At 44.7% G+C, this 20070-nt stretch overlaps 1 protein-coding gene across 1 annotated transcript in view; it reads left to right on the forward strand.

Moving 5' to 3' along the window:
• Positions 1 to 19758, forward strand: part of LOC139764383 (pituitary homeobox x-like) — a 40546-nt gene extending 20788 nt beyond the window's left edge. Inside the window, exons 2-4 of the mRNA XM_071690948.1 lie at positions 10774 to 10912; positions 11613 to 11679; positions 14898 to 19758. Of these exons, the coding sequence (XP_071547049.1) occupies positions 10774 to 10912; positions 11613 to 11679; positions 14898 to 15449 (758 nt within the window). The 3' untranslated portion in view covers positions 15450 to 19758. The remainder of the gene's footprint in view (positions 1 to 10773; positions 10913 to 11612; positions 11680 to 14897) is intronic.
• Positions 19759 to 20070: the final 312 nt, after the last annotated feature.

The following is a 20070-nucleotide window of genomic DNA, read 5'->3' on the forward strand; positions in this document are numbered from 1 at the left end:
GGAAGATGTCGCGAAGACCTTTAAATCCCATTAAATCCCACCTGTCTATATGGAAATGGTACCTTTTATTCATCAGTATAGACCCGCGTAAATCCACTTTTATTTAACCTTAAACTCGTCGAATTGTCGGCAGAAGAGGCGGCCGTGATCCTGGCCGAGCCTCTTCTTATCTCCGCTCTCGAAGACGCCACCAGGAGAAAATCTTGGCCGGGCCCCTGACGGATATATAGACGACGTGGTGAGTCTGTGGGTTAGTTCCTACCGTGAGAGGTGAGACAGCCAAGGGCTCGACCCTTGCCGCCGTCAGGAGCTGCTTCAGAAAGCCCACTACACTCCTCCGGATGGACGCTACCGCGCGGAGATTGTCGAGTGTTCGTCAGGAAGAATGAACGCCAGGAGAGAAGGGGGGATGAATCAGGTCAAAGTTGACCTGAGCGGTAAGGAGGGATTGAAGGACTGTAAGAAGTTTTCTCTGTCCCTCCTCCTCCCTCTACCCTTCTCCCTGCGATGGCAGTTCTTTGTGTTTACTGACAAGATGCGGCGCTTTAAACAAATTATTATTTTCATGGAAAAGTTATATTTTGCGAGAAAATAAGTTTCCACTGAAAATGAGGAAAATCGCCAGAAACTTAGAAAATCCTTATAAGGGACACAAGGAAGCTGGTGAAGACGTGAAAATTACTGTGGAAAATAACGTGTGTGGGGAAGTTGTCTGCCAGCGTGAAACACAAGTGACCGATCAGAATCAGAGGCCGACTTTGACCATTAATTTTTGAAGAGTTTCATGATAAATATTGAGAGACGACGTTGATGGAGAGGAATAAAGACCTGACCCCCACCCTGCATATGAGACATAACGTTCATCGGTCGGGAACGTTCGTGGAACATGATCATTATACTGAACCATGAGAAACACCACTCAGTGTTGACACGTGAAGCGAGGAGAACAATATACCAGTCAGAGAGCAGAGGACCGCAGTGCGAAAGGAAATCAGCAAGAGGGGACATGATCACACTCCAGTGCCACACCCTGTCAGGAGCTAGCGAGGTGTGCAAGGCTACGGCTTAGGATTGCTGCGAGTATCTGAAGGAGGAAGATGACCACATGACACGGGTCTTGCCATCAACCCAGCTGATGATCACAGACAACATGAACGTTCAACATGTTTACGGAAATGGGAGTTGAGGAGTAATGCAAACACTGAAAACAGTTTAGGTCAAAGAAATAAGATGGACCAGAAAAAGTTAGGTTGGTCCCCCCTTTTGGGGGATTTTGGTGTACCCAATACTTTCTTCCAGAAGAAAGAAAACTTTAATTTTATGGACTAATGTAAAACGGGAACACGCCATTAAAACATGAGGAGGGGTACTAACTGGTCCAAACACCTTGTTTGTATCGGAGAAAGAAGTGCTCATTGGACTGCAGGAAAGCTTAGGAAAAGCATGAGTCGTCAGGCGTTCGTGAGGTAATACGGAAGTGTTGAATTAGCCAAGATGGAAATGAAGAAAACATTTGTTTTATTATGAGGGACAGTTATTATGAGGGACAGTTATATTATCATGAGGATAATTAAGATGACTTGCACGATACTTGCAAGAGATCATCTGGCCAAAGACCAGCGCGATGAAAGCTGTATGAGAGTGGAAGGAGAGTTATTCCATGTCTGATACATCAGGTTTCTTGCTCAAATGACCTCAGAAAAGGTATAGTTTTGAAACCGATTGTAAGAAGAGATAATCATGGAGGCAGAGGGATTATAGGCCCACATCTCAACAAAATCTTGTTTATACGCTCGCCTAAAACACAGTCATCGTACGTTAGTGCAGCCACGGGTGGTAAAGTACCATAACTGGAGTTTGGGGGAGACAGTCGGAAAAGAAGGTGTTGTAATTATAGAAACTTTAACGAGAATGTTGTTAGTTAGATAAAAGTTATTGGTTGATAAATTGTGTAGCTGGAGCGCGTTGTATTACATGTGCAACATTTATCATAGAGAGAGAGAGAGAGAGAGAGAGAGAGAGAGAGAGAGAGAGAGAGAGAGAGAGCTAATGCCTGTCTAGAATATTATCAGGGAGGTTGACAATTTGTACCAGATCTTTGAGAATGGATGATGTGAGGACCTCACCCGTCCGTCCCGTACACCAAGATACTGTCGACATGGAAAGATTTCAACCATTGGTCTCGTAAGTCAAGAACCTGAGCTTGAGGACGTGCTTGGCCTCGTGGCAGGAATTTAAATTGTCGTATAATAGTAAAGTTTGTAGAGAGAATAGCTGGCTAGCGTAGCAGAAATACTGTGGTAGTCTGGAGACCAGGCTTGATGTGTGCGACGTTAAGGTATGGACACATAATGTCATCAAACCATGACACAGACGTGTTTCTTGCAACAAACACAGACTTCACCACACTCTAGCATGAAGGAAGGTTATACCTGAGGATATGAAAGAAATTAATGGAAATATGTTTAGACATTTGGATCTCTAAGTAAAATAAGATATTACAACCTACATGACAAACAGTATTACAACCTACATGACAAACAATATGATAACCAACATGACAAAGAATATTACAAGTTACGTGACAAACAATATTAGTAAAGATACAATCTAGTTGTTGTTCGCTGATGATACAGCGCTGGTGGCGGATTCATGTGAGAAACTGCAGAAGCTGGTGACGGAGTTTGGTAAAGTGTGTGGAAGAAGAAAGTTAAGAGTAAATGTGAATAAGAGCAAGGTTATTAGGTACAGTAGGGTTGAGGGTCAAGTCAATTGGGAGGTGAGTTTGAATGGAGAAAAACTGGAGGAAGTGAAGTGTTTTAGATATCTGGGAGTGGATCTGTCAGCTGATGGAACCATGGAAGCGGAAGTGGATCATAGGGTGGGGGAGGGGGCGAAAATTTTGGGAGCCTTGAAAAATGTGTGGAAGTCGAGAACATTATCTCGGAAAGCAAAAATGGGTATGTTTGAAGGAATAGTGGTTCCAACAATGTTGTATGGTTGCGAGGCGTGGGCTATGGATAGAGTTGTGCGCAGGAGGATGGATGTGCTGGAAATGAGATGTTTGAGGACAATGTGTGGTGTGAGGTGGTTTGATCGAGTAAGTAACGTAAGGGTAAGAGAGATGTGTGGAAATAAAAAGAGCGTGGTTGAGAGAGCAGAAGAGGGTGTTTTGAAATGGTTTGGGCACATGGAGAGAATGAGTGAGGAAAGATTGACCAAGAGGATATATGTGTCGGAGGTGGAGGGAACGAGGAGAAGAGGGAGACCAAATTGGAGGTGGAAAGATGGAGTGAAAAGGATTTTGTGTGATCGGGGCCTGAACATGCAGGAGGGTGAAAGGAGGGCAAGGAATAGAGTGAATTGGAGCGATGTGGTATACAGGGGTTGACGTGCTGTCAGTGGATTGAATCAAGGCATGTGAAGCGTCTGGGGTAAACCATGGAAAGCTGTGTAGGTATGTATATTTGCGTGTGTGGACGTATGTATATACATGTGTATGGGGGGGGGGCCATTTCTTTCGTCTGTTTCCTTGCGCTACCTCGCAAACGCGGGAGACAGCGACAAAGTATAATAAATAAAATATAAAAAAAACAATCTAGGTGGTGATCATCAGGGGTGTGTACAGTGACTCAGATTGTCGTTGGATGAAGAAGAAAGAGGCAGATGTAATAGAAGGGCAAGAGTCTAGATAGGGGCCGGCACTGGTACTGTGCCTTCCTTCGTGTTGGCAGGAGAGACAGGCGAGATTCGGTGATCTTTCGCACCCCTTAAAGCTACACCTACGGTTTTTGAAGACTTACGTGATTATATGATATATGATTTATGACGAGAAGATGGAATAAATGTGAAGATATGAAGTGGATAAGAATAGGATGGGCTTATGATGCATGCATAGGCCGGTAGCTTGGGTTTAGATAAGACAGACAGAGAAAGGCCAGCGGCTGGACACTGACGGGTGTCATCCACATTGGTGCATTATGTTGAATCTGGACGGTCGTAGGATCCTGATAGTGGCTACAGTCTGCAGTGTGCCACTTAGTAGTGGGTCGCGACAAGGATAAGTTTGGGTAGCAGATATATGAGCGCGGGTCTTGCGGATGGTCCAGCACCCCGCTACCTCAGCCCTACCGTTCCCTACCACCTTTCAAACGTGAGATTAACCCAATATATACGTATATGATTATATAGCTGGACACTTACATATTTCTTACTTACGGTCCGAGGTACATCATCAAGATACACATTACATTTACAAAAAGGAGTTATTGTAGAAACATTTGAAAGTTATGTCTTGCATTATATTTAAAGTTGATTTTGATATTAAACTTGAGATATTCAAGAGAGTGATTATGCTAACTTGTCCGCTGAATTAACTCGTAATGAAGCAGAACTGTCAGACTGTTATTATCATTGTTAACTGCTTTATTGTAGGTTACTATCAGTGTTGGCTCCTTCATCACCTACTTTGGCTAACACAACTGTGGCTGGCACCACTATGGCAAACACCACTTTGGCAAACACCACTGTGGCTGACATCACTGTGGCAAACACCACTGTGACTGACACTACGACTGAAGGAAAATCAGAGGACCTCAGATCAGAGCTAAAGAAACAGTGAGACAGTTTGATACGATAACGATGTAAGTTATGCAGCAGTACAGATGACACAGCACAGCAGCAGTACAGATGATAGTATCAGTAGTGCTGATGAAACGATAATAACAATATTAGTGCAGGTTGACGTAGCAGTAACACTTATAACAGCCGTACCTATGTCACCTGCAGCAAGTAACGAGGACAACAGCAGCAGCAGCAGTAACAGAAGTAACAGAAATAGCATTAGCACCAGGAGTAGAAGTACCAGGAACAACAGCAGCATCAGAACTAGAAGTGTTAGGAACATAAGTAGCACCATTAAGAAGTAACAGAAACAGTAGCAAAACCAATAGCAAAATAACGGTAACAGGTATTCCATTAGTAGAGATAACAGAAGCAGCAGCAACATTATTAACAGATATAACAGGGACAACAGTAGCAACATCAGCAGAAGTAACATGAACAATAGCAGAAGTAAAAGGAACAGCAGTAGCACCATTAACAGAAGTAACAGGAACAATAGCAGCAACAGTAACAGAAGTAACAGGAACAACAGCATCATTAACAGGAATAACAGGAACAGCAACATCATTAACAGAAGTAACAGGAACAGCAGCAGCAGCAGTAACAGTAACAGTTGTGCTGGGTATTGATTGCCAGGGATTACCTTGCTTCTGTCTGGTTACTGAGGCACATGTCTCACCCCTCCCCTTCCCCACTGTGTCTCACCCCTCCCCTTCCCCACTGTGTCCCACCCCTCCCCTTCCCCACTCTGTCTCATCCCTCCCCTTCCGCACTGTCTCACCCCTCCCCTTCCCCACTGTGTCTCACCCATCCCCCTTCCCGCTGTTTCTCACCTTCTCAAACCACATCTCACCCTCTCACCATCATGTTACCCCCATCCCCTTCATGTCTCTTCACCCCACCATGCCTCACTCCTTCCCACCTTGTTTTACCCTTGCCTTATGTTTCATCCGTCCCCCACCATGTCTCACTTCCTCTCCCATTATATATCAGCCTCCCCAACATAACTTTACGACACATGTAACAAATTACTTTTGTAACATACGATTAGTGGATGAATGGAATCAAATGAATAATGAAATCTGGACATTGCACAGAAGCTTGAAGTGTAGAAAAGTAGAGAAAGTTCAGAGATGTAGTACAGACAACTAATTAACATTTCCCAACATTGAATACAAATAGGTAATTAACACTTCCCATCATACTGTACAAGTAAGTAATTGCACACAAAAACTAGTGACCATTTCCCTCACTAAACACCACCTCATAATAACGTTAGGTCTTCCCCTCATGACACCTTGGGTTTTCTCCTCATGAAAGCCTTGTCTCCCTCTCTTGACAGTCTTGAGTCTCCCCCTCATGACAGACAGTCTTGAGTCTCCCCCTCAGACAGTCTTGAGTCTCCCCCTCATGACAGACAGTCTTGGGTCTTCCCCTCATGACAGACAGTCTTGGGTCTTCCCCTCATGACAGACAGTTTAGGGTCTTCCCCTCATGAGTCTTGGGTTATCTCATAACGATCTTAATAATATAGGTTGGAGTGAAGTGCTTGCCTGGTGACGAGAGGTGACTGGATGGACTGAAGATGAAAAGTGATAAGTGTATAGTCAGTCTGGGGTGAGTGGAGACAGTGTTGGGTTTGGTTCAGGGGTGAGAGAGACTGGTGGAAGGGAGCGGGGTTGACTGTGGTGAGGGGAGAAGAGAGACAGATGCGCAAGTGAGGGGTCGAGGAGATAGCAGATCTGTCCTCACTGATTAGGTCGAATGATAATGGTTTCTCATTAACCCGCTGATATATCGTGGCTAGACTGCTGATATACCAAATAATTTAGTCTATAATTTAGCATGATATATGCAGAATGTGACCTTAGATATGCCATGGAATATGACCTGAGATATGTCATGGAATATGACCTGAGATATGTCATGGGATGTGACCTGAGTTACGCCCTCAGATGTCTGCAATAATGTACTCCTGGTCACAGCAGAGCATCTGCCTTCACCACATAACTTGGGGGAACTTGTCCTACACCATTATGGATACTCATTGTGGTAGTGTATACCTGCCCTTGTTTATACCTGTAGTATGCTGTTGGATAGTTAGATCATGATAAGGTGTTCCCATCCGTCCGTCATCTGTAGACAAGCCGGAACACTGGATCCCAGCATGCACGTCAGTTTCTTGTTAGTCAGATGATGACGTGTGCCTGCGTGTTAATGTTCTCGTTATATTGGAGGGTCGTTTTTGTATTTCATTTCTTTGTCATTGTTTGAGAATTGGCCTTATATTTTCCTCTTCACACCTATAACTTCCTGCTTGCTCCTTCGGTCTACAGTTCTCCCGTGTCTCTAGTCTAACACAACATCCTCAGTCTGGCTCCTCAGTTCCAACAGTCATTCCTCACCCATATTGTGTCGGACAACAGCAGCCTGCTGTCACCTTTGTTCATTATGGACGTTACTGAACAATATGATTACATTGTAAAGGAAAAGTCATAAACCTTCCTCCACATTACTGCTGACTTGAGGTCAGATCATGACTCTCCTCACTGCCAAGCCCGACCATCTGCCTCTCTGCCCGCGTCCTCCTGTCACTCCAACAAATTCCTCCTGCCACTTGGGTCCAGAAATTCCTACAACTATGAAGGCCTCTTACGCACGTGTTGTATCGTAGTAAACTCATTCATAAATCCCATTTCTTAATCCATGCCATTAATAATCATATCCAGGCTCTCGGCTCGAAGCCAAGTCGCTATAGTAATACCTCTGGATCTAGTCATGGCGTCCTGGACTCACAGTTGGAGTGACTTCATCTGTGGCTGTCAACCTTGTCTTGTGCCATTCTTAATTCTCTCTCTCTCTCTCTCTCTCTCTCTCTCTCTCTCTCTCTCTCTCTCTCTCTCTCTCTCTCTCTCGTGAGATATTTCTACACATTTTTGCTCATATCTTTCTCTACGATTCTTCATGTTTCTGTCTTAGGAAGTCAGATTCCATTTATAAAGGCTGTATCTCTTTGCTCGCCATTTTGAGTAATGTCACGCCAACAACTCGCTCACTTCGTCTCCTTTAAACAGAAACACAATTCCCGTGTGTACAAACTTTCCTCCGCCATCTTGATGCAGGAATGCCACCTGCACCACCATGTCTGCTGTCATCCTGGGGACCAGCTCCGGGTCGTGAGGTGCGTCGTCTTTTAACATTTGTCGGTAGCTTACTTACGATACCTGGGCACAGTAACTATAGCCTGCCAGATATCTTACTTCACAAGTAGAGACATCAGGACACATAATCTCGGCCATCTTGCGACAATTCTACACTGCCATCTTGAAGCACGAGAGCGAGACGTCAAGCCTCACCATCTTGGAGCACGGGGAGGCCGCCGACACAGTCTGCCGGCGTGCTAGAACTCGCTGCTTGTGTACTGCCTCCACTCAAGCAGATCCTGGCAGCTGGCTAGTAATCCTCATTGCAATAGAGCGATTTATAGGGGATTATTGTAATGCGGCGCCAGGTCGGGGTGTCATACACCAGGACCAGACCTGCTCCTGCCCGTTGTGATAACCTGCTGCGAGGGTAGACGAGGAGGATGTGGCAGGCAGGAGGAAGGAGAAGGAGGAAGGACGCAGGGAAACGAATGGAAGATTATGATGAATACACTGGAGACATACGACCAGCTGGAACAGTATGGAAGACGAGTGGAGACACAAGACTATGGAGAGGTTGACAGGTTTAGCACTAAGATGTGAGAGTTATGGAGTGTGTGTCCGGCAGAGATGTAAAGTTATGATTGTGTTGTGAGATCTTATGACGAGTGTGGTAAGAGCACTCATCTAGAGATCAGGGGTGTTGTTGTAAGGTTTGAGTGGCTCCCACGGGTGCATTGTGTTGTACATATGTGGGTTTTTATAGTTAGTAGTTTGCCAGGTAGAATGGAGAGGATTGTGCAACACGGAACTGTCAGTGAACGTTAGAGGGTAGGTAGTGTTTATCACACCGGGAAACGGTAGTGTTCATAATTTGTTAACCAGACTTAAGAAAACTGTAGTATATTTTGTGTTGGCTGAGTCTGTGGTTGTTAATTCCTACTGTGGATGTAAAGTATAATGTGTTGTGACGAAGTATTTGTTTATGTCACCAGAGTAAAGATTTAGAGAACCGTGGCCTGATGTATATTAACAGACAGAGTTAGGTGAGTGTTAACTGGAAGGAGAGTGTTTTAATGATACTAATAGAGATGGTGATCGTTTCTCACTTCCCAATAATGCTTTACATCAGTTGAAGGGTAATGGCAAGTGACAGTTTCATTCACATGTAATCATAATATACATCGTTCAACACCGTATCTAAATGCCAGATATTATGAATGATATTTTGCACCGTGAGAGGTAGAGTCTAGTATGAAAAGAAGTATAAGATAAAGAAATAATAATCAAATAATCTGAAGAACAGATCGGGGTCTCAGAACGATGATGAATTTTGGAAGGTGATCTTTACCTCAGTCAAGGTGGGCACCACAGCCGGGACAACAGCCAGTGCCACCTCAAATATTGGTGACCTGTTGGACAGCACCGTGCAAGGACTCGTACCAGGACACGCTCCCGTCCCCAGGACCCATACCAGCACGCACGGCCTTCCTTACAGCTACCCGGTGATCTGTACCAGGACACGTCAGGAGACACCAGAGGCTCGAGTGAATGGTGCCATTATCATTAAGGGACACATGTCAGTGTCAGAGCAGATGCTGGCTCCCACGAGGAAGGTCCCAGGGCCGACACCGGGAGTGATGGAGGTGGAAATGTTGCTGAACACACTCAAGAGTACGTTGTCCACAACGCTGATGACCCGGTCTGGTGTTGCTCTGTTCTCACTCTACCCACGACCTTGCCTCATGGCTTGCAACTTGTCTCTCCCTGGGTGATGTCTCTCCTTGGGTGATGTCTCTCCCTGAGTGATGTCTCTCCCTGGGTGATGTCTCTCTCTGGGTGATGTCTCTCCCTGGGTGATGTCTCTCCCTGGGTGATGTCTCTCCCTGAGTGATGTCTCTCCCTGGGTGATGTCTCTCTCTGGGTGATGTCTCTCCCTGGGTGATGTCTCTCCCTGGGTGATGTCTCTCCCTGGGTGATGTCTCTCAGCCCGGTGAAGGACTTTTGTTTGCTTCTTTTACAAGATGTTTTGCTCTTTATCTTATTTTTTCATCTTTGTGCATTACCTTATGTGACACATGCATTTTTTTTCATCCCATACTGCCCAGAACATACTGCCCTGAACATACTGCCCAGAACATACTGCCCAGAACATACTGCCCTGAATATACTGCCCTGAGCATACTGCCCAAAACATACTGCCCTGAGCATACTGCCCAAAACATACTGTCCAAAACATACTGCCCAGAGCATGCTGCCCAAAACATACTGCCCTGAGCATACTGCCCAAAACATACTGCCCAGAGCATGCTGCCCAAAACATACTGCCCTGAGCATACTGCCCAAAACATACTGTCCAAAACATACTGCCCAGAGCATGCTGCCCAAAACATACTGCCCTGAGCATACTACATGAGCGTAGAGTCCTTAACAGTTGTAAGTGATCGTTCTTGTACAGTGATGTGTTTTCCAGGCTTCTGGGTGTCTGATAAATGTAAATATTCAGGTGTATTGTACAACCTCAGGTTACCCTCGATGACCTCACCTCCCTCAGGTTACAGACTCAGGTGAACCTATGTTCTGGGAAATATGTTGACAGTTTTTTTTTTTTTTTACGTAAGTGACCTTAATTAACTGGAGAGTGTTAAAGCTATCAAATGCCATAACTCTGTATTGGATAGAAATATTGTTAAATTGTCCCTTATCAAAGATAGTAGAGATATGAATCAAAATCTTGGTTTATATAAATTGGATAACTTTATATGGGAATTTTTTTAAGTATTTGAATATAAGTACATAACTTGTGAGAATAGGAGTACATTTCGAGAGAATAGTATGCCCTGTGAGTTTAAGAGTATACTTCATAAATGTAGGAATATATCTTATGGAAAGAGTATATACATACTGTATCCCGAGGGATAGTAGAGAATCTTTACGATATTTAGGAGTATATCATGTGAGAATTGAGGGATACCCTGTGAATAATGTGGCGTTGTCCGGTTTACAGACATAGGCGAGAAGCCATCACAGTCGTGCTCGACGGAGTCTGACGACGACAAGAACAAGAAGAAACGACAACGCCGGCAGCGGACGCACTTCACCTCACAACAACTGCAGGAACTGGAGGCCAACTTTGCCAGGAACAGGTGAGATTAGGTGGCTATACTGTATTTTTCACCTGCGTCAGGTGGAGGTTAAGGTGGTGATGCCTCACCTGCAACAGGTGGAGGGAGGGGGTAACAAGTAAGGAATGGTAGGGTGAGAGATCAGTGCGGTAAGATCAACAAGAGTAGGGTAGAGGGAGAGGGTGTGATAAGATGGTTTGGACATATGGAGAGAATGAGTGAGGAAAAGTTTGACACAGAGGTTACAGAAATGGAGGGGACAGAAAAAAGCAGGAGACTGAAAAGGAGGTGGAAGGATGGAGTTAAAAGAGTTATGATTGCTTGGGGCTAGACCTGCCGGAAGGTGTAAGACATGCAGAGCATATCGTAAACTGGAGTCATATGTTATATGGGGGGCGACTTGTAGTCATTGCACTCAACAAGGGCATGTAAAGCAATCAGTGGGGCCTGGTTGTGGAGAGGGGGATGTGGCTGTGGTGTATTACACATGACCGCCAGGTAGTAGATATGAGAGAATAAGACTAGTTTCTTCGTCTGTTCCCGGCGCTACATGCCTGTTATATCTTCCCTGAATACAATCAATGTTATATGTTTAGCATACCTCTTCTTTTCGTTTGTCCTGGCAGGCTCGTTAATATGGAAGATTTTTTCACTTTTTCTGAAATTGTGTTAATTTGGTACCATAATTAGTTGTGATTTTATGTCCTTATCCACACTCCAGGTACCCGGACCTGAGCACCCGCGAAGAGATCTCCCTCTGGCTCAACCTTAAGGAAGCACAAGTGAGGGTGAGTATGATACTTCAAGGGTAACCAAACACAGGAAGATCATTATTGTTTTCCAGTAATGTAAACGAGGGTGTTTGAATAGTGTTGCCAGTAGTGTATTACATGGGTTCTAGTGTAGTGTTGCCTGTAGTGTATTACATGGGTTCTAGTGTAGTGTTGCCTGTAGTGTATTACATGGGTTCTAGTGCAGTGTGCCATTAGTGTATTACATGGGTTCTAGTGTAGTGTTGCCAGTAGTGTGTTACATGGGTTCTGGTGTAGTGTTGCCAGTAGTGTATTACATGGCTTTTAGTGTAGTGTTGCCAGTAGTATATTTCGTAGCTTTTAGTACAGTGTTGTCAGTAGTGTATTCCATATATTTAGCTTAAGGAAGCTGAGCTTAGGTTGCTTACCACTGACGTCCAGATTGATCATAAAATAAAAAGGTTTTCTTAAAGATTTATCTGTTCGCTCTATATGTGTAATGGATCCCTTATGTTAATTTTTTTTTTGAAAAGTTTTTGGCATCTCATAAACACTATCACTCTGATTAGAGTAGGAGACGCAGCTTTGGGTGAGAATATTTAAGGATTCGAGTGATATATATTAGTTTAACCCCGTACTATTTTTTTTTTTTTTTAGTTTATGGGAGAACCAGCAATGTAACTCAACTGGTTAATTGTAAGTTTTGTATAACTTGAGGAAAGTTGAGTCAGATGAACGGTCTGGGTTGACTGTTAGGTAAAGTCTGACGTGGTCACATTTACCTCACAAAGAATGGTCTTTCGTCTCCTTCAGCAGAAGTCTTGCATGATCCCCGGCCAACAAGAATAGCTAGGAGACTTGCCATCCTGGCTCCTCTTTCAGTAAGACCTGTTCAGGCGCCTTGGCTGATGACTTTACGTATTTCGGGCCAGCAGGAGTGTATGGGAGGTGCAGATACCTTCTTTGTTAACGTGATCCTCCTGGGCTGTCGGCAGTAGCAAGGAAGATGGCTGCCGCAGAACGTTCCATATTTACCTGGTAAAGTCGTGCTCTCCCTCGTATCCTAAGGGCTCAGCACTGAAGTGGGTTTGCTGGTCCTTTCCAGCCTCGTTCCTACCAACGTTGTAACAAGCTTCCTGTTTCTGGAAAACGACGGAATGAATCGTTATGACCGACCGTATCACATGAATGGATTCCCAACCCTTCCATATACTTAGGAATTTATAGTGTTCCAAAGTAGAGAATATAACCAGTATTGTGCAGTGGCCCGCTGGTAATGTAGATATTATGTAAATTATGATGCCACCAGTGTCCTTACAATAACATTATTCATTAATAAATATACAACTACCGTACTATTGATCAAATTACCATAGTATTGATCAATTTCGTTGACACCAATTGAATGGTTAGGACACAGCAAAGTCGGTCTTAAGGACGCCCACCATAAGAAACAACATACGTAAATGGTTTTAAGGCTGCGTGGGAACGCTATGGGTAAGAAGGATATTATAATGCGTCGCAACGGTGGACCGCATTCAACGCACTACAGCGGTGGACGCAGTCAACGTACTACAGTGGTGGGCTGGAGTCATCGTACTACAGCGGTGGACCGCAGTCAACGTACTACAGTGGTGGGCTGCAGTCATCGTACTACAACGGTGGACCGCAGTCAGCGTACTACGGCGGTGGACCGTAGTCAACGTACTACAACGGTGGACCGCATTCAACGTACTACAGCGGTGGACCGCAGTCAGTGTACTACAGCGGTGGACCGCAGTCAGCGTACTGCAGCGGTGACCGCATTCGACGTACTACAGCGTACTACAGCGGTGGACCGCAGTCGACGTACTACAGCGGGCGGTGTGGTGCGGTGCGCGCCATCCTCTGGTCTGGTTATATAGTGGTGGCAGGTGAGGCGTGCAGCAGGTGGCTCTCTCATGGTCACTGGCATCAGGATAAACATGATAGCTACAAAACGAAATTATTTTTCTTTTCATAATGGATTTTTCTTCCGTTGAATCATAAGTTTTGGCCACACTGGTTGTATTCCTCACCATCAGGAAGTACTTGAATGAAAGAAAAATGAAGACCTGCGGTAGATGTACTGGTGAGGCAAATGTAAAGAATTTTTCTCATAAGAATGCCAGATGGAATGTCTGGTACAGGCATGAGCATCACTGGCAGTAGTGCCAACCAAACACGCGCCAGCTACAATATTAACAAACAGACTAATGCACGACTGATCCTTGTGTTAGCTTATCTGACAAGCTTAAGCTGAGGATAACAATTACAAACGGCAGGATAAGAATTTGACGGGAGACGTGTGACCGGGGGCTGGCTGACAGACCCCTGACCTCACGCCTTCTCATGTTATCATGTTCTTATCTGACTCTCTTACTTCCTGTCTGATTTCACTCGTGGTAATTGATACGAATTCGTGGCAAACGTTTTTTCCTCGAATGAGACCAAGCCCTTTTTATTCTGTTCCTCAGAAGTGTTGACTCGTGCAATGATGAATATTCGCTTCAGATGCACGAGTGACATTATTTACCCATCCTTAACCATGTCCAAAGTTGACAGGCTTTTCTCTCAGTAGGACCGAGTGGTCTGTTGATGTTTTAAATTCATGTGTATTGCTCTGTTTAAATTCACGTGTATTGCTGGAACAGTACGTCCCCATTACGCCAGCAGGTCCTCTGCTACCTAACCTTGACTGCTCATTACACTAGGGTCCCTAACGATTACCAGAGCTTTTACCACGAGACAAGTGAGCCTAAACAGCTTACCGGTGAGCCTCGCCAGGTTACCAGTAAGCCTCATCTGGCTACCTCAGCCATAATAGATTACGACGAGTTCTATGAAGTCACCACGACCCTGTAAGACCATTAAGGCCTCTTGTAGACCAGTACCCTCCCTACCAGGCCACCGCCCGCAGCCCAAAATAAGTCAGCAGACAAGTGACCAGCTGGAGGAAAACCTCTCTCTGCAGCGGAGGTGTGCGAGTCGTGTGCTGCCACAGCCCGTGATCAAGATTCAAATAATGGAGGAAAAGATTGTTTAGTTTAGTTCTGTGGCGTTATAAAGTATTAGTAAGTGGATGTTTGGCTAAGATTATGGGTATATTTCTACATATATGTAGGTAGATAATGACATTACGTTGTTTCTCCCGCGAGCATTTGATGAATTACTGTATTTATATTAATTATTGACTGCAGCCACTAGCATTAACCTATTAACCTTGTCTTCTTCAGATCTGGTTCAAGAACCGGCGGGCCAAATGGCGGAAACGTGAGCGCCACGCCATGACTGCGGGGATGCCGGGAGACCTCAAGTGTGGGTGGGGGGCTCAGCTGAATGGCTTCGCATGGCCTGACGACGGCCTCTACTCCGGCTACTCCTCTTACAATAACTGGGCCAGGGTGACGCCACCTCCCCTTAGCACCAAGAGCTTCACTTGGGGTTTCAATGGGGTTAACATGATGGGACAGCAACCAGCCACCATGTCTCCGATCAACTGCTTCCAGACGCCTACTCAAGGCATGAGCGGGTCGGCTTCGGCGGCAGGTATCATGCCTACCACCATGTCTTCCTCCCTGGGTTCCAGTGCCGCCCCCTGCCCCTATCCGGCTCCGACACCTCCCTACGTCTACCGGGACCAGACCTCCTCCATGTCCTCATCCATCGCCTCGCTGCGCCTTAAGGCCAAGTCCCACACGCCCGCCTTCTCATATGCCCCAATGTCCCCCCGTCAAAACTCGCTCTCCGCCTGCCAGTACTCCATGACCGACCGTTCCACCGTCTAGATGGCTCCGAACGCCTCGCTCGCTCTTGGTGGCCACAGCGGAAGCCGATCTTTCGGCAGACGAGCATAAGACGGCACGTTACTACCGAACTCGAGTCTCGTTATCAGTGCGGAGCGTCACCGTAGATGGACGGAGTCCTGGTGAAGCTGTGAGCATTCTAGGAGTGAAAACTATAAATCCTTCAGCGGAATACCAAGGTGCCCCAGGACCCGAGGACTTCCTTTTTCCAGTGAGTTTCTTCACCTGCATCGCGTTCAACAGCTTACAATAAGCTCCAGTCTGGAAAGTTCCACAACAGTTGTATGATCATGACATCTAAAACCACTACACTACTGAAGTGGGAAAACTTCTTAGAATAACTGAGGCTTTACATTATGCTAACCTAAGGAGTCGGTACGAAGGCTTGCCAGCCAACAGCACCATAATCAACAGATTCCAACAACCCAATAAGCTCGAAAAGGTTTTAGCAGCGGCACATCTTCCCGTCACACAACACACTTCTCTCCGGTGGGCAGCAATCAGATCTCCACTGTTCGGAGAGGCGGATGGAACCTTCATATTGTCCTGACATATGTGCGAATTGTTTTCAGAAACTTAAATGAAGATACACGAAATATTACTTCCTTTAGCGAGAGGTTATTGTAAATCATGATGGTTGGAAGTAGATGTTACTTGTACAACCTTTCTGTAGTGAAAGTTTTCTTCTGGTAAACTGATGTTGGTTTACTTAGAAAATGGTTACAGTTGTTGAAGAAAATATGAGTGTAGTATGACTCTGTAATGCTGTGAAGCATGTAGTTAACAGAGACGGTATGAGGTATGTAGGTAATTGTAGTGGTAGAAAGCACGTAGTTAACAGTAATAGTATGAGGCATGTAGCTAACAGACGGTATGAGGTATTTAGGTAATTGTAACGGTATGAAGCACTTTGTAACAGTGTTGATATGAGGCATGTAGTTAACGGCGAACCTCAAGGAAAAGTATGTAGAAATAACTTGAAAAAACAATATTAAAATGAAGCAAGCATTCATCGTAACTGTGGCTATGAAGAGCACGTTGGATGTCCCCATTAACGGAGTGAAGCCATTTTAAACAGAACAGTACCAAGAGCACCAGAATACTCTCATCTCACATGGAACTCGCCACCTGGGGAAGGTAGACCCCCCGGGGAGCGGGTGGAGTGGAGCACCTCCTCAACAAACCTTCTTACCTACGTATTTTCTAATCGTATATCATAACGCGATATGTCCCTCAGTATACCAGGAACTGATAAATATTTGCAGTGTCGAACACTTGCACATTTTCCCTTCCCCCATACAAGAACGTGGTTGCTTCCCCCAGCGAGGAACGTAGTCTTACGCTGTGTGGTGGCGCGAGGGGGAGCCACCTACCATACCGTCAACATACCACAGTAAGACGTGGCAACATCACCAGATTTACCACAGGTTTTATGGAGCGTAGTTTAACGTGATTTGTAAATGAATGGCCGGATCAGTACGTGTAGTCGTTGTTTCCGGCATGAAAGTCGTTACTAAGACCTGAAAGAATAGCGATTATCGTCATAATAGTATGAGAAACAAGAGACGGACTTTTACATACAACATGAACGATGTTCCTCGGCTTGTGTAGTGGAGGACGGAGTGTGTGTGATCTTGTCATCACGACCAGTCCTGCATGTGTCGGCAGATCCCTGGTTGGTGTTTATGAGCCGCTAGAGGTGTACAGCCCACGAGAGAGGCGTTGGTGACCTTGTATCATCAGAGCGCGGCTACCGAGGCAGTGTCACCAAAAATCTAAACCATATGGTTGATTGTTTCCATCTCAGCGATTGATGGACGCCCATACGGCGAGGTGGACTTATCAAGTGAAGGAACTCCATTCAAAACATGTCGTGTGGAGGCCAAGAGATTTATCACCTATATTATTGTGACCCTCTCGTACCAATGTAAATAATCGTATCCTCTATATGTCGTAAGTGATGCCAAGTCTTCCAAGAGTAAACACGGGCAATGATGAAGGGATGGCAAAATATCACATGGTTGGTGTGTCTGTTTACAATGATGTATCAGCCTAGTCTGAAAACGTAGCTGAACTATTTTGAATGATACGTACTTTTAAAAGCGGAGAACATCATTGTTAATGGTGTTCATCGCGTTATTAGCTGCTATGAACATCTGCATTTGGAACGTAGATGCAGCAGGTATGTGTGTTCATGACTGACAACTCGAAAAGTGAAGTATTTAACTGGTACGTAAACAAGTGACACTGTAATGAACTTTGGAAGTTACAGTCAAGGTAGATGGATTGGAAACTATATTAGTAACATAATGGATGCAGATACGTCACTTCCGGTCCTCTGCTGTGTTCCATATTTCTACGTTCTGTGTCTAATTGTGCTTAATTTTTTACTGTGATAGCGACATCTGTTCATGTAATAAGGCGGATCTTTCTTTAATTATTATAAGCATGCACACGACCTACCATTCAAGTATATTTATGTACTGATGATACATCATGATACTCACCTTGTAAGTTTTATATTATTTAATGTATTCACGAAATGTTTGTTTTTATCAAGAAGATTTCAGAAGTCACTGAAGGTGTACATAAACATGGCGAGGTACGTGTGGACAGTCTGGACGAACGTGTGCCACCTGGAATGTTTTCATGATGGTTTTACAACAACAGGCATGAGCACCTCATCTGCCTGGGTACAACAGGCATGAGCACCTCATCTGCCTGAGTACAACAGGCATGAGCACCTCATCTGCCTGAGTACAACAGGCATGAGCACCTCATCTGCCTGAGTACAACAGGCATGAGCACCTCATCTGCCTGAGTACAACAGGCATGAGCACCTCATCTGCCTGAGTAGAACAGGCATGAGCACCTCATCTGCCTGAGTACAACAGGCATGAGCACCTCATCTGCCTGAGTACAACAGGCATGAGCACCTCATCTGCCTGAGTACAACAGGCATGAGCACCTCATCTGCCTGAGTAGAACAGGCATGAGCACCTCATCTGCCTGAGTACAACAGGCATGAGCACCTCATCTGCCTGAGTACAACAGGCATGAGCACCTCATCTGCCTGAGTACAACAGGCATGAGCGCCTCATCTACCTGAGTACAACAGGCATGAGCACCTCATCTACCTGAGTACAACAGGCATGATCATCTCATCTACCTGAGTACAACAGGCATGATCATCTCATCTACCTGAGTACAACAGGCATGAGCACCTCATCTGCCTGAGTACAACAGGCATGAGCGCCTCATCTACCTGAGTACAACAGGCATGAGCACCTCATCTGCCTGAGTACAACAGGCATGAGCACCTCATCTCCCTGAGTACAACAGGCATGATCATCTCATCTACCTGAGTACAACACGACTGTAGCTCACCATCACTTTCATAACGATACAGATCTTATTCTCTTACGTGATTGCTGTTGTAAGGAAACAAAAGTAAGTAATTTCAGAGTTGTAGTCACTGATGATGTAAATTTTATTAGCTTTAAGAAGTATCAAGAACAACTTAAACGTCACATTTCCATTACAGAAAAATGAAAAGCTTTGATATTACACAAGAAGTTACATTTCCCTGAATCAGTTAACTGTTTGGTTCAACACAACTCTGTAGTGAGACACTTGTTGCCGGTCCTCACTAGTGTGTTTTCCTAGTTTAGTTGTTACCACGTAACAGAACTTGGTAGAATTTCTTGAGATTTGTTGTTGATATCCTTTGTACACAAACTGGTCCAAGTAGTAGATATGAAGACACATTCTTCATACATATATTAGCGAAACTGCTTGATTTGCCAGTCTCCTGTTACGCGGTTGCCGGTCTCCTCTTACACTGTTGGAAAAGATTACATAGAGAGATTTCTTTGTTTACATGAGTATTGAGCGGAAGTGCTCACAGGTAAATGAATATCACAAGTGATGCCAATTATGAAATTCTTGTTTGTCATGAATTTGGTAATGATTATACTATGTATTTTGTATTTATATCAGTATTATGAAACTTGTGTTCTTCACAAAAGAATATGGCAAACATAATATATTTAATGAATTTGGATGAAATGAAGTACATGATAACGGGGTGAGGGTTGCCTGGGACAGCATGAGGGGCTCTGTAACAGTACAAGTACAGGACGCTGACCCAAGATCATCATTTCTACCCAAATAACTCAACTATTTTTGTATATAGCTGAGCTGCTTGTGTTGCTCTGTGACCATAACAATATCTGTATGTCCTCTGATTGATGATAGTTTTAAGTCATTAAAATAAAGTTGATGTCGTGGTCTCATTTGTGTTTTAATATCTTGAGCATCGTGGGTTTGGTGTAGTGATGTCTGAGGTGGAGGTGCGGCCATTATTGTGGTAGACTTTGGTTTGTGGGGATGTTTGTGGTAGAGTTAGAGGTGAAGAGATGTTTGTGGTAGAGTTGGAGGTGATTGGAGTCACAGTTGTTAGTCCATAAGACTGGAGACGCAGTTGACAGCAATGAAGACGCGAGGCAAAATTAACTACAATGTCGTCATCCATCACTGCTGAGAGACAAGTCTGGCCTTACTCTTGTTCAGTGTCTGGATGACAATGTATGGATGCTGTGGG

Source organism: Panulirus ornatus, chromosome 49, assembly GCF_036320965.1.
Source record: "Panulirus ornatus isolate Po-2019 chromosome 49, ASM3632096v1, whole genome shotgun sequence".
In the NCBI taxonomy this organism is placed as follows: Eukaryota; Metazoa; Arthropoda; class Malacostraca; order Decapoda; family Palinuridae; genus Panulirus; species Panulirus ornatus.